We start from the raw sequence: 13,263 nt of genomic DNA on the forward strand, positions 1-13,263 counted from the left end.
GAGCATCTGCAGAGAAACACAACCCTGAGCTGAAGGAGGGAAAGAGGAGCCAGACTGCCGAGAGCAGGGACGAGGCATGGGGCCGAGTGCTGGGACCTTGCCCAACCTCAGCCCCCACTCACAGCTTGTCACATCTCCCAAAAGTCCCTGGGACGGACCCGTGCTGTGTCCCCAGGGCCGCCCCCACAGCTGAGTGAGAAAGGGCACTCATGTCTGCAAGTGGTGCTCGCCTCTGACGCCCGGATAGGAGGATGGACTAAACCTAACTACCTAACTAATGCCTAAAGAACTACTAATCTAACTAAGAAACAAACAAACAACTCTCTAACGAACTAATGAAATAACTAACTAACTATTGAACTATGTAACAAACTAACAAACAACCTATCAACTACAAACTACCTACCTAATGAACTAAGAAACTACCTAGCTAACAAACTAACAATCTAACTGGCTAACGAACTAAGAAATTACCTAAAGAACTAACAAACTACCCAACAAACTGCTAAAGTAAGGAACTAACTAACCAACAGAGATGAGGCACGAGGACGAGGAAGGGCAAGTGGCGTGGGCAAAGGGTGGGAGAGCACTGGGAGGAGCCGGTACCTGAGAGTGAGGCTGGGCATTGTGATGTCACTGGGCACAACAGCTCCTTTGCCATGGCAACCAGGGGTCTCCCTCCCACCCGGGCAAGGTGCTGAGTGCGGGGGCTGTGGGCACCTTTGGCCTGGCCTGGCCTGGGGGTGCTCCCGCCCAGATTTCTTGTTTTTGTTTCTCTAACTTGCCACGTGCACTTATGCTTTCTACAAAAAGAAAGGAAAGGTTGAAAGAAAGCACTTGCATGTTTTGTTGTAGATGAACAATATGATGACTTCCTGCTATTTTGATTAAATAGGACTCCTCCGCCTGTAGCAGACAAGACAGAAAAACATACATTTTAATATTTTTTTAAAACTTTTGGGCAAAGCAATTCCTACCTTTCATCAAACAAAAATAAAATTGGCAATATTCAATCAATCTGTGTTCAGAGCATATCTTTCTTCTCTTATCTGGAACCCTGGCTACAAAAGACACCACAGTTGACAAGGAGCCCCAAAACAGACAAATCTAAAAGCTTGATTAAGAATGTGTTAACATTAAAATTTTACAGTGCTGCGATTCGAGTTATAAAAGAAACAGGACCCCACACATGGTAACCACATAGGTATAAAGTTGTGGGATGTTAAAGTGATTTTTATTGTTCAGTTAATCATGAAGCCTATGGGCTTTGTCATACACTATACTTGGGGCATGTTAACTGCACTTTAAACACTAGTGTCTGAGATGTCAAGCAGTAAAACACGTGCTAAGGGCCATCACAGAATAACGAAGGAGGTTCTCCAGATGGTGCAATCTAACATGCGTTGAGCTAATGTCTGACTGCCCCGGGCATAATACAGTCAGGAGACTCTGATGTGGTGAGGAGGCCAGCACCAACAACTAGCTGTTTGTGCTGCAGGGCCTGGGACTGACAACACTACAGCGTACAGCAGTCTTCAGTGGCTCCGGCACTTAGGACATGTTTCATTTAGATCGTAGCAAGAATTACTGCCTGACTGCTCAGAAAACTCTCTACCTCATTTTATTTTGATCGTAATAAGCAAAACTATGAGTTACGAAGTTTTCTGAGCAGTCACAAGGAAAATACTTACTACGCGCTACATCAAACGTGTCCCAACTATAAGCATGGAACGATACTCATCCAGAATAGAAATGTGCTTGGAAGGGATATGACCCCACATAACCATCTTACTCCATAGTTGTAGGATTGTAAGGCAATCTTAGGCACTGGCTTCAGCATCGAAAATGAGGTCAATTCTCCTTAAGTACAGCTATGCACCCCACAGAAGTTTTGTTTTATGAAAGATTTAAAGAACTCAAAATTTGGCTTTTTTCAGAATCAAAATAAAAACCACAGATTTTGATTTTCTTGCAGAGGGAAAGTTGAAAACTAAAGATGCATCTTTTTTAATGCTTAAAATAATTAGTTTTAACCTTGAAATTCTACGCAGCAGGAACATAAAACAAGCTTTAAGAAAGTCTGAACATACAAGGATCTGGCCTTTGTAGTAGCGGGGAAATGCCCTTCCAGATTATACAGATCTAAATATGATTTGTGCAGAAGTCACCATCCTGATCAAGAGCCCTTGGACTTCACTACAGAGCTGAATCACTGTTTGCTCAAGATTGGGACGAATCCTCCCCGTCCAGCAATCCCAGGCACCCAAGACAAGGTTTATACACCGCTGGTCTCTCAGGCCAAATCGGCTCCGAATCCTGTCGAGGGAGCAGGACTCGACCGTACGAGTCTGTGCGTTGCGACCGGCTGCAAGTACTCTCCTGCCCAGACTCCTCAGCCCGGGCCTGCACACACTCCCAAATCCATGGCAGGCATCCTACGTGCGTGCCCCAAGCCCGGACCCCTGGGCTACCTCAGGGCAACAACGTGCATTTTCTTGGCGAGCGGTAGTGCATGAGTGCCTAGCCACCCCTTGCTTCTACCGTCCCTGCACCGTCGCCTCGGGAAGAGAGACCCAAAGTCTCAGAAACCGTGAGAGAGTCATAAGCTGGGAAAGCAGAATATTTTAACAGTGGACACTGACTGGGCAGTGTCCTTCCCTTTTGTGCAGTCACTCTGCAGTTTGCTGCAGACGACTAGTCCAGGAGGTACAAGAGGCCTGATATCCGGATCTCAATTCAGTAGTCTTTGTAAGCCAATTTCCCTGCCTGGCTCCTCCCTTCATTTTCATTCGCTGTCCCGTCCCCAAAATTATTCCCCAGTTCTCGCCCCGCCCCAGCAACAGCAGCAGCAGCCCTCTGCCTCCAGCCCCGCCCCCGCCCAACGGTCAACGCCCCGTGCCCAACGGTCAACGGTCAACGCCCCGCGCCCAACGGTCGCCAAGCCCCGCCCCCGCCCCCACCCAATGGTCAACGGTCAACGGTCAACGCCCCGCACCCAATGGTCAATGGTCAATGCCCCGCGCCCAACGGTCGCCAAGCCCCGCCCCTGCCCCCACCCAATGGTCAACGGTCAACGGTCAACGGTCAACGCCCTGCGCCCAATGGTCAATGGTCAATGCCCCGCGCCCAACGGTCGCCAAGCCCCGCCCCCGCCCCCACCCAATGGTCAACGGTCAACGGTCAACGCCCCGCACCCAATGGTCAATGGTCAATGCCCCGCGCCCAACGGTCGCCAAGCCCCGCCCCTGCCCCCACCCAATGGTCAACGGTCAACGGTCAACGGTCAACGCCCTGCGCCCAATGGTCAATGGTCAATGCCCCGCGCCCAACGGTCGCCAAGCCCCGCCTCCGCCCCCACCCAATGGTCAACACCCGGCGCCCAACGGTCACCAAGCCCCGCCCCCACCCAATCCCCATGGCCCAGCAACCCCGCCCCTTCCCCCTGCCCATGCTCCAGGCCCCGCCCCCTCACGGGGCAGACGGGCCCATTTCACAGCAGGAAGATCGAGGCGGGGGAGCACAACATGAGCAGGCGGGCAGCGGGCGGGAAGCACTGACCTGGGGTACCTGCTGCAGCTGCCCCGGCTGCCCACCGGGGCAGCTGCAGCCTGGTGCTGCCTGGTCGTGGCTGCCTGGTCCTGGCTCCTTGGGTGCATGGGCTTGGCGCTGCTCCTTCGGGTGCATGGGGTGGGCACGGTTGCTTAGTGTGCATGGGGTTGGCACCACTCCTTGGGGTGCATGGGGTGGGCGTGCTGCTTAGGGTGCATGGGGTCAGTGCTGTTCTTTAGGGTGCATGGGGTCAGCATGCCTTCTTAGGGTGCAGGGGGTCGGTGTGCCTCCTTAGGGCACATGGCGTCGGCGTGCCTCCTTAGGGTGCATGGGGCCAGTGCCCCTCTTTAGGGCGCATGGGGTCAGCGCTGCTGCTTAGCAGGCCACGCACAAGTCTGCCGGGCGGTTGTGTGTCTTGGAGCCCAACGCAGCCAGGCCCCACGGGTGTCAGGAGCTGGACTGGAGCGTGGTTGGCTCTGCAGTGGTGCTGAGAGGTGCTGAGGGCTGCAGGGCTCTGCCCATCCTTGGCTGTCAGTGGGAGCCATCCGGCTGTCAGCTATGCAACGATGTTATGGGCTCTCATCCTGCAATTCAGGGGCTGAGCTAAGCCCCTCTGCCCCATGAGTGGCTGTCCTGCCTCCCTCTGCCTCCTGGGCACAAATTCAGCTGGGATCCACCTTGCAGGGCAGGAGCAAGCAGACAGCAATCAGGATCCCAAGCTGCAAGGACACCTGCAGGGACGGGGGGAGAGGGAGGTTGCACCAGGGCAGCAAGGGGACAGGGTATCTGCGGTGAGGGCTGTGCATCCTTATGCTGTTTCAGTGCTAGGTTTGGCTGGTGCAAGGAAGGGATGGAGGGGGAAGCTAGCATCCCTGCAGAGTCCCAGGGGCAGGTAGGAGAGCGGCGTGGCGGGCATACCCGTCCTCGTCCTCATTCTGCACAGCTTTGCCCAGGGGAGCTCCTTGCCAGGCTGCTCCTACCTGACAGGCACAAACAAGCCTCCGGCTCAGCGCCGTGCCACAGAGGACGGGCGGTGTGGCAGCAGGGTGGGGGGACTGAGCAGGGAGGGCAGGATTTGGAGCCTCTGTGGGTATTTGGAGGGGGCAGTTGGGCACTTCACATCCCAGCAGCCTTGAGTCAGTGGGTGCTGAACCGAAGCCTCACCAGCAACCAGGGGCTTAGGCATCCAGCTGGCAGGGACGGCGTGGCAGGCACAGCAGGGCAGCGAGCCTGCTAAGGAGAGCGCCATGGTGAGTAGTGGGCATCCTCTCCATCCCGGCTGCATCGGGGACCTGCTCCTCCCGGCCCACCATCCGGACATCTTCCTTGGAGCATCAGTCTCCTTGGAGAAAGGTCCAGCGGTGCTCAGCAACTGGACCTACTCTGAAGGGGTCTCTGGGCAGGGCTCCTGCTAAGACCTGGCCCTGGCCAGGCCTGCCTCGATCCATGTCGTGGTGGTGCTGGCCCCTCCTGGCATCGCAGTAGCTTTTCCCCTGCTGCATGCCCACATCTTCCTCCGGCCGGCTGCCCCAGGTGGTGGTGGTAAGTTGGGGACACCTTCAAAATTTTGCCCCACTTCTATGCAGATTTCTCAAGGTCCCTGCCCCCTCCCAGCCCAGGAGCCCAGGTCTCCTGGCTCTGAGGGACCCTGGATAACGCAGCCCTGCACCCAAGCTCTGTGCACCAGGGACCGGCCCCCGCACCTGGGTGTTGTGGGTAAGGTGTGACCACCCCGGCCACGGACAGCACTCCCCAGCAAGCTGAGCATCGGCCCCACAGCAAAGCCCTACCCTGTGAGCCAGAGAGGGGGCTCCACTCGCTGGCTGCAGGAGGGGATTGTTATCCTCCCTGTGGAGCAGCCCTTGGAGGACCCCTCTGCGCGGTGGTTCCTGAGTGTGGCACCCGCTGTTTATCCCTTTCGAGCCAGCCTTGCTGCCTCCAGCCCCTTGCAAGCTGGTGTTGCAAGCTGTGAATTCAAGTGCGCCTGATGGAGACGCCAGGGGAGTTAATTAGCCAGGAGGAAACAAGTCTCTGGCACTGAGCTGCTCCTGTCAAGCCGGGAGCAGCTGCTTCTGAGCCCCGAGGGGGAGGAAGGCATGACAGGCCCTCAGGTTGGGCCTTGCCCCTGGTTGTGTGCTGGAGCCAGTTGCCTCTGGCTGCCTCTGAGCCACGGCTCAGCGGTGACCGGGACAGCGACTCCCTGAGGGGCTGCCGTGGAGAAGGAGACCCAGACCCTAAATGACAGCCAGCAACATGGCAGGATTGAATCCTAGCCCCTCTCCTGGAGGGACGGAGGAGCTGGGATCCAGGACTCCTAGGTCCTCTCCGCTGGCTTGCAGTGGGACAGCAGGGCGTGCGGCTTGCTGAGTGGTCACAGGCCCCAGGGGCAGGCTCAGCCCCTGGCCAGGATGACCGGAGACACTTTCTAGCCCTGGCGAAGCCTTGGGGTGGGCTATCTAAGGGGGATGGGAGAGGTCATCCTCTTCCTCCGAGGTGGTTCAGAGCAAGTCAGGGTGGGCAGGGGGATGAACTGCAGGGTCTCCCCTAACCCAACCAGCTCTGCTTCCCCAGCAGCAGCCCAACTGGAGGGAGATCGTCAACAGGAAGCTGAAGTTCCCGCGGGGGCTGCTGAGCGCCATCCAGGACGGGAACCTGCCCGTGGTGCAGCAGCTGCTGCAGGTGGGCGATGGCATCCTGCGGCAGCTGGACGAGACCGAGGACCGGGCATGGCGGGAAGCCCTCAACCTGGCCATCCGTGTGGGCGGGGAGGAAGTGGCCAAAGCCTTGCTGCGCTACGTCAAATTCGACTTCCGCCAGGTCCACGAGGCTCTGCTGGTGGCTGTGGACACCAACCAGCCCCACGTGGTCAAGCTGCTGCTGGACCGGCTGAACCAGGAGAAGGGACTCAAGATGGACCTCAAGTCCTTCTCGCTGGCCTTCTTCGACAACACCATCGACGCCTCCCGCTTCGCGCCCGGCGTGACGCCGCTCACCCTGGCCTGCGAGAAGGACCTCTACGAGATCGTGGACATGCTGACGCAGAAAGGCCACACCATCTCCCACCCCCACCGCGTCTCCTGTCCCTGCCTGGAGTGCACCAACGCCCGCCAGTACGACCTGCTCAAGTTCTCCCTCTCCCGCATCAACACCTATAAGGGCCTCGCCAGCCACGCCTACCTCTCGGTTGCCAGCGAGGATGCCATGCTTGCTGCCTTCAAGCTCAGTCACGAGCTCAAGCGCCTCTCTTGCAAGGAGCCCGAGTTCAAGGTCAGGCACTTGCCGGCTCCCAGGTCTCCATCTGTCCTGGTTCTCCTGTGGGCCGCAGCTCTCCGGGGCAGCAGGGAGCCAGGGGGTATCGGAGGGTGAAACTCTATTCCAGCAGCTCTGGGCTTGGACCCAGGGGGCTCAGCACCCTCCTGGACTCCTTTCTGGTCCCTACCCTGTGTGAGCCAGGCAGGGGGCACACAGGACCCCCCACATTATGCCCAGGCTGGGCAGCATGGAGGTGTTACTATTATTATTATTTAGCTTATATCCTGCTCTGTGCAGAAAGGCTCAGAGCAGCTGACCATAACTGACAAGCACCAACACTGAATTCTCCACACGACAATTCAGGGTCTCGCTGGGAAATTTGGGCATGTATTCCAGTGGTGCAGTGATTCAGTAGTGCAATGGTACAATGTCCTTTTGTTCCCAAACTATTTTTACATCTATCTTTTTTTCATATTCATTATTCTTACTGCTACACTCCATGCTGCTGGCTACTTATAGACTACTTCTATGAATCTATGAATCTATGAATCTACTTACATAATTGATTTCTTACTACTGGGCATTTTTGAAAACATATGCATAAACATACCCATATCATAACCACCCCTCCCTGCAGACATTTCTTATCACATACCCTCCCTCTCTGTTCATTTTTCTCCTCACAACCATTAACAATGCTCATGTTCTGACAAAATCTGTAGGTGCTTGCTCAGTTTTAACCAGGTAGTGTGACCTTGCAACACCTCACAGGTGTGTACCCCAGCATGTTATGGTTACAAAAGTATTAAATGAGGGTTATAATTTAGTGTTCATAGTAGCATTTTTAGGAACCTTGCACCCATCCTGTGAGAGGAAAAGCTGCCTGATAGGTGCTTGCGGGTCGTGGGACTGTTGTCTCCGAGTGACCACCTCCAAATGCAGCTGTCACGCTGGTAGGTTTACTCCTGACATTGCTGTAAGTCTTGGTTCACATGCATGTGATGCTGCATTGGGCGAGTGTCAGTGTCTCAGCTCCCTGCAGCAGTGAGTTCCTCTGCTGAATCATCTGCCTTTGGTGCTGGGGTCCCATCATTGTGCATTCAGGTTGTTACAGGATAGGGCTCCCAGGCAGTCCTCTAGGCTGTGTTCTTCCTCCCGCAGCCCGAGTACCTGCGCCTGGAGCAGCTGAGCCAGGAGTTTGCCTTCGAGCTGCTGGGGATGTGCCGCAACCAGAGCGAGGTGGCGGCCGTGCTCAATGACCTGGGGGACAGCAGCGAGGAGGAGGATCTGGGCAGCCAGGCCTTCGAGGAGGGCATCCCCAACCTGGCCCGGCTCCGCCTGGCCGTCCATTACGACCAGAAGAGGGTGAGTGCGGGGCAGGCTTCATAGGTAGGAGGGTTGCAGCCCCCCCTTGAGCCAGTACTAGGGAAGCCCCCCACCAGGGTGCTGCAAGGGTCCTTTCTAACGAGGGATCATTAATGAACTCTGAGTGCTTCTGGCTGGGGTTGGGACATAAACCTTGGCATCCTGGTTCCAACGTGCTCCATTTGATTCAACCTCCCTAAACTCCCCCCTGCAGCAGCAGCTGGGATTGGAGATGAACTTTTGCTTCATGCTCTCACCCCAGTGTGGGCATGGGAGTCTGTTGCACCCCAGAGTCAACTGCATTTTGCTGGTAGGCAAAGGCTCCCTTTGCATCCTGAGAGAGCTCCTGTATATTCCTGGGAGCAGTATTTGCCTAGCAGGAGGGGGAAGCAATGGGTCACCATGAGGGCTGCTGGTACTGACCCTCTGATCCCCTTCTCTCATCTTGGCCCAGTTTGTCGCACACCCCATCTGCCAGCAAGTGCTGTCATCCATCTGGTGCGGGAACCTGTCTGGCTGGCGTGGCAGCAACACCCTCTGGAAGCTCTTTGTCTCCTGCTCCATCTTCCTTACCATGCCCATCCTGTGCCTGCTCTACTGGGTTGCTCCCAAGTCCCGGGTAAGTGGCCTTGCTGCAAAGGGAAAAGGGGGCTCAGGGAAGAAGGTTTCCTGCACCACCCTGCTGCCGGCTTCTTACAGCTGCCTCCAAAGCACCTGACTCTGGCCCCTAACAGATAGAAGGCCCCCCAGAAAGACCCAGCCTGGTAATATCTGTCTCCCATAGAAACCTGATGGCACTTCTAATGATCTCCCTTCCTGAGATCATCAAATCGTGTGTGTGTGTGTGTGCGCGCGCGCGTGCACATATGTACGTGCAATTACCCCCATGCATTTGGTCTCCACCAAGTTCTTGCCCCTTCTCAGTGCGTTCAGAGAGAGGCTGAGGGGCAATGATGCTGGGGATCCCCCAGGGACAAGGCAATGGTCCAAGACTTAATGCTGTCCTTGGCTGTATGAAGGGGGACACCCAATGCGAGCAGGCTCTGCTTCTTCTTTCCCTGGTGCAGCCGCTGCTGGTGGATTGCTGCACCCAGGTGTGGGCTTCCCACAGCCTTGGACCACTGTAGGTTGGAGCAGCGTCAGAGAAAGGAAAGAAAGAATGGCTGTAGGGAAACTGAGGCTCATACCTAGAGACTGCAAGAGCTCGGTTTGACCAAGAGAGGATGGAGGGATGATGGGATCCTCTCCCACAGGAGCACAATTGGGATGATGAGCTTGTTCCTCCAGGTGACACAAGTCCAATGAGGTCCAACAGCTGGATGTTGGGGCTAGGTAAACTGGGAGTGAAACTGAAGTGTGGACTTTTAGCACCAGCTGCAACTGGCCAGTAAACCTGCTTGTTGGGGCTGGATTGTCTGTCCTGAGCACTTTTAAAATCAAGGTCGTTTTAGCTCTGGCTCCAACCAGTGCTAGCTCAGTGCAGCTCTGCAGTCTGTTTTACACAGACCAGAGGGTGCTGCATCCCCTTTTTGCCTGATAATGGATGAATTCTCCCTTCACGTGCCCAAGCTGGAGGTCTGCTGGACCGAATCCTCATGGAGATTGAAGTCTGCTCCTAAGCACTTGCTCCCGTTTAAGTCCCTGCTGCCTGGTGGGCCCTAACCATGCAGCCAAATGGCCTTGAGTTTTGCTCAAGGCGAGACAAAGTTTCTCCCATCAGTTGGGCAAAATGCTGAAGATCCCAGTGATCAAGTTCCTCCTGCACTCTGCCTCGTACCTCTGTTTCCTGGTCTTCCTGCTGCTGGAGTCCGTGGTGCTGGAGCGCAAGCACAAAGACTTCCTGGGCCGGAGCCAGACCTTGTGGGGCAACTCCTGGCACATGATCTGGGTGGCAGGTAGGTCACGCGGAGGGAGCCCTGGCAGGGTCCAGAGCTCCAGCAACCTGGCAGTGAGGGGTGCTGGCAGGAGCCCTGCCCCAGGAGCCCGGATGCTCTTTTGGGGCCTGGCAGGGCTCTGATGTGCTCAGGTCCAGTGCTTGTTGCCTCTGGTTGGGGCTGATTCTGGAGATGAGTTGGGATTTAGTCTCCAGGGCCCAGGCAGTTCTTGGCCTCGGATGTGTCTGTACAGGGGCAGTGGGGACGGTGGTTTCTGTATGGGAACCCACCCATGGGACGAGGCAAAGGCAGCTAGTTACACCAGAGCCAGCCACAGGCCAAGGGCTAATGATCCCCTGGAAAGCTGTACGTCCCCAGAGAAGGCCTTGCCACTGGGGCCCTAGGCAGAGATTTCAGGCCTGAGAGATTTAAGGGACAAGTCACCTCCAGTGGCAGTGTCACCCCAAGTAGCAGGGTCCTGGCAGTTAGGAGAAGAGAAATCACGAGGGTTGAGCTGTGTACAAGGGGTCTTGTTAGCCAATGGGGATTGTGGGTGTGGACAGAAGTAGCGGATAGACCAGCAGTAAATTATACCGGTATAAGATGCACCGATATAACTGTTCCATCTGTCCATTCCCATATTGGTCTAACAGTTCCAGTACCTTCTCCCACTTAAACTGGGGTAGGAGTGGACAAACATTACAGTTAAATCACAGCAGTGCAAGCCCTCGCCTCCCCTTTTTCATATGGTTTTGACGACCTGCCTTTCCTCAGCCTTGGGTGGCTGATTTCCCTTTTTAAGCAGGGAGCCAGTAATTAATTATCTCCGAGGGGAGCTGCTCGCTCCTCTAGAGTCCGGTGAGCTGAGTTAATAGGGTCAGAGACCTCCAGTGAGGACCAGCACTGGACCTGGTGGATGCTCCCTGCCCAGGTGGCAATGATTTTGTTTCTGAGCCTGCTGGAAAGGGCGTTGTTGTGGCCATAGGGAGGCCTCCATGGTAGATCATGGGCTGGGGTCTCTGCCCCAGCAGGGGCTAGGCTCGCTCACACAGCTGGTCCCTGCCAGTCCTGTGCCTCTACGTATCCCCCAGGCCCCCACTGGATGCTATACAAGCCCCTAGTCAGAAGCAGTCTCTGTCCCAAGGAGTTTCCAGCCCAGGCAGACTCACACCAGAGGAAGGCTGGATCGTGGCCCCCATGTTATAGGTGGGGGACCTGAGCCCAGCCCTAGCCAGAGCCTGAATTCCCTCCCTGGAGAGATGCCAGAAACAAGGGACCCCTTGCTCCTGCCCATCCCCTCACCCCGCCAGGCTTCTTCTGGTACGAGTGCAAGGAGGTGTGGATCGAAGGGCTGCGCAGCTACCTGCTCGACTGGTGGAACTTCCTGGACATCGTCACGCTCAGCATGTACCTGGCCTCCTTCGTGCTGCGGGTGCTGGTCTCCGTGATGGGCCGGTACCACTGCTGGGACGCCCCCTCCTCGCCCGAGTGCTACTACTTCACCAAAGCCGGTGAGCTCCCATACTGCTGCTGCTGGGGCTCCAGCCTCTCCCCCTGGGGGACATGCCACCCCCCGCCCTGTCCAGCAGGCCCCCTGGTCTGGGACGGCAGCTGCCTCCAGTCACTTCACTCTTGCCAACACAGAGGCCAGCGAGTACAAGCCAGGACAGTGCTTCCTGTGCAAGAACGGGCTGAGACCCAGCAAACTCATTCCCAGGGGCAGTGACTCTGATGACTCCCAGCCAGGCCTGGGCTCACATCTACAGACTCTCTATCATTACCCAGCCCCATGGGGCACCCTGTTCCCTCGGTACTTCTGCCTCTTATGGGGAGACCGAAGGACCCCAAAGTCCCCATCTATCCCACATTCCTACAACCCGTGTTCAGAGAGATTTTCTAGCACAGATGACCTCTCATCTCCCTCCCTCCCCTCTCATGCCCCAGTGGGGTTCATGGTCCCCCCAAAACACTCCCGACCATCCTTTCCTGTAGGTTATGTGGGAAATCAGCCAAGATATCCTGGGCTCAGCCTGTTCCCTGCCCTGAGCCCCCATTGCCAGGTTGTGTAGGCTGGTGATGCGATTGCAGGGACATTTATCAGTGATGTGCAATGATCCTACTACAGCAAAATGCTGAGAGCTTGCGTATCCTACTGAGCCAGAGCATTGCCCCTGCCTGCCACGAGGCGTCAGGGCAAGCCCGTGTATCCAGCCGTGAATCTCCCCAGGAATGCCCAGGAGCAGGAGAGGATGCTGGCAGTGTGTTAAGACAAATCTCAGCAATCCTCATCCTGGGGATGAGCCTGAGAGAGCAGCTACTTCAGCGCTAAGCAGAGGGCAGCTGTGGCGCTGCAGTAACAGCAGTCGTGATAAAAGCTCTTAGCTCTGCGGGAAAAGTGCAAGACGGGAATGCAGGAGCAGCCCCCTCGGCCAGCGAGCCCAGCCCCTGCGTGCTGCCCCACGAGTTCCCCCCACACCCTCTCCCAAATAACAGGGCATGAAACCCAGAGCACCTGTAACAGCCCAGAGCTGAGCATTGGGATGGCCAGTGCTCTGCTGTTGCAGCCGCAGGGTCAGATCCTGTCCCAGCTACCAACAAAGGCAACCCCCCGCCTTGCCAAAGACCCTTATAAAGGTCAAAGGCTCTAGGCTTCACCTGGGTGTTGGAGACACCATGGGGGAAGGATGGATGCCCATCCTCACACCATGGTTTAGCGAGAAGGGTGTTGAGCAGGCCCCTATGCTGTATTGCCAGAATGGGATCACTTCAATAAATACAGCAGAGCTGGGCGGAGCTCTGTGCTGTCCTGAGCTGGGGCTCCTCACCCCTCAGGTCTGAGCTTGGGAGCACGGAGCAGGAGTCTTGTGAGGAGCAAGGAGGGGCCAAGGCTATGGCTACAGGGACAGCTGCCCCAGGTCCCCAGCCTGGGGGAGCTCTCCTGCCTGGCCTGCCCCTGGGTCAGGGCTCCAGGAAGCATGGAGTGGGAGCAGAGGGCCAGGGCGTGCTTCCTAGCAGCCTCTAGAGCAGCATGGAGCTGGCATAGATGGACGGGCTGCTGTATCCCTGGCAGATCAGGCTCTCCCCCCACGTGCCAGCCACCAGGTCACAGTGCTTGAATGTCTGCAAGGGTGAAGGCCAGCAGCTGAGAGGCGAGATGGGACCATACTGAGGATCCCTGGGGCCTCCCAAGACAGGGGAGAGCTTTTGGAGACAGCAGCCTGGG

The 13,263-nt window shown here is 56.4% G+C and overlaps 1 protein-coding gene across 1 annotated transcript; it reads left to right on the top strand.

The window, feature by feature from the left end:
• The first annotated feature begins 4,624 nt into the window (after positions 1 to 4,624).
• Positions 4,625 to 11,766, top strand: LOC132249461 (short transient receptor potential channel 2-like). The gene is made up of 6 exons (XM_059724638.1): positions 4,625 to 4,799; positions 6,124 to 6,816; positions 7,963 to 8,166; positions 8,621 to 8,785; positions 9,887 to 10,061; positions 11,351 to 11,766. The coding sequence occupies exons 1-6, from the start codon at positions 4,797 to 4,799 to the stop codon at positions 11,764 to 11,766; spliced, it is 1,656 nt and encodes a 551-aa protein (XP_059580621.1). The 5' UTR covers positions 4,625 to 4,796.
• The last annotated feature ends 1,497 nt before the right edge of the window (positions 11,767 to 13,263 follow it).

Source organism: Alligator mississippiensis, chromosome 1, assembly GCF_030867095.1.
Source record: "Alligator mississippiensis isolate rAllMis1 chromosome 1, rAllMis1, whole genome shotgun sequence".
Taxonomy (NCBI): domain Eukaryota; kingdom Metazoa; phylum Chordata; order Crocodylia; family Alligatoridae; genus Alligator; species Alligator mississippiensis.

Bases quoted from the DNA above. Each gene is read 5' to 3' on its own strand.
- LOC132249461 (XM_059724638.1), top strand. The intron at 8,167-8,620 runs GTGAGTGCGGGG...ATCTTGGCCCAG, and splicing joins TCCATTACGACCAGAAGAGG to TTTGTCGCACACCCCATCTG. The intron at 8,786-9,886 runs GTAAGTGGCCTT...TTCTCCCATCAG, and splicing joins GGGTTGCTCCCAAGTCCCGG to TTGGGCAAAATGCTGAAGAT.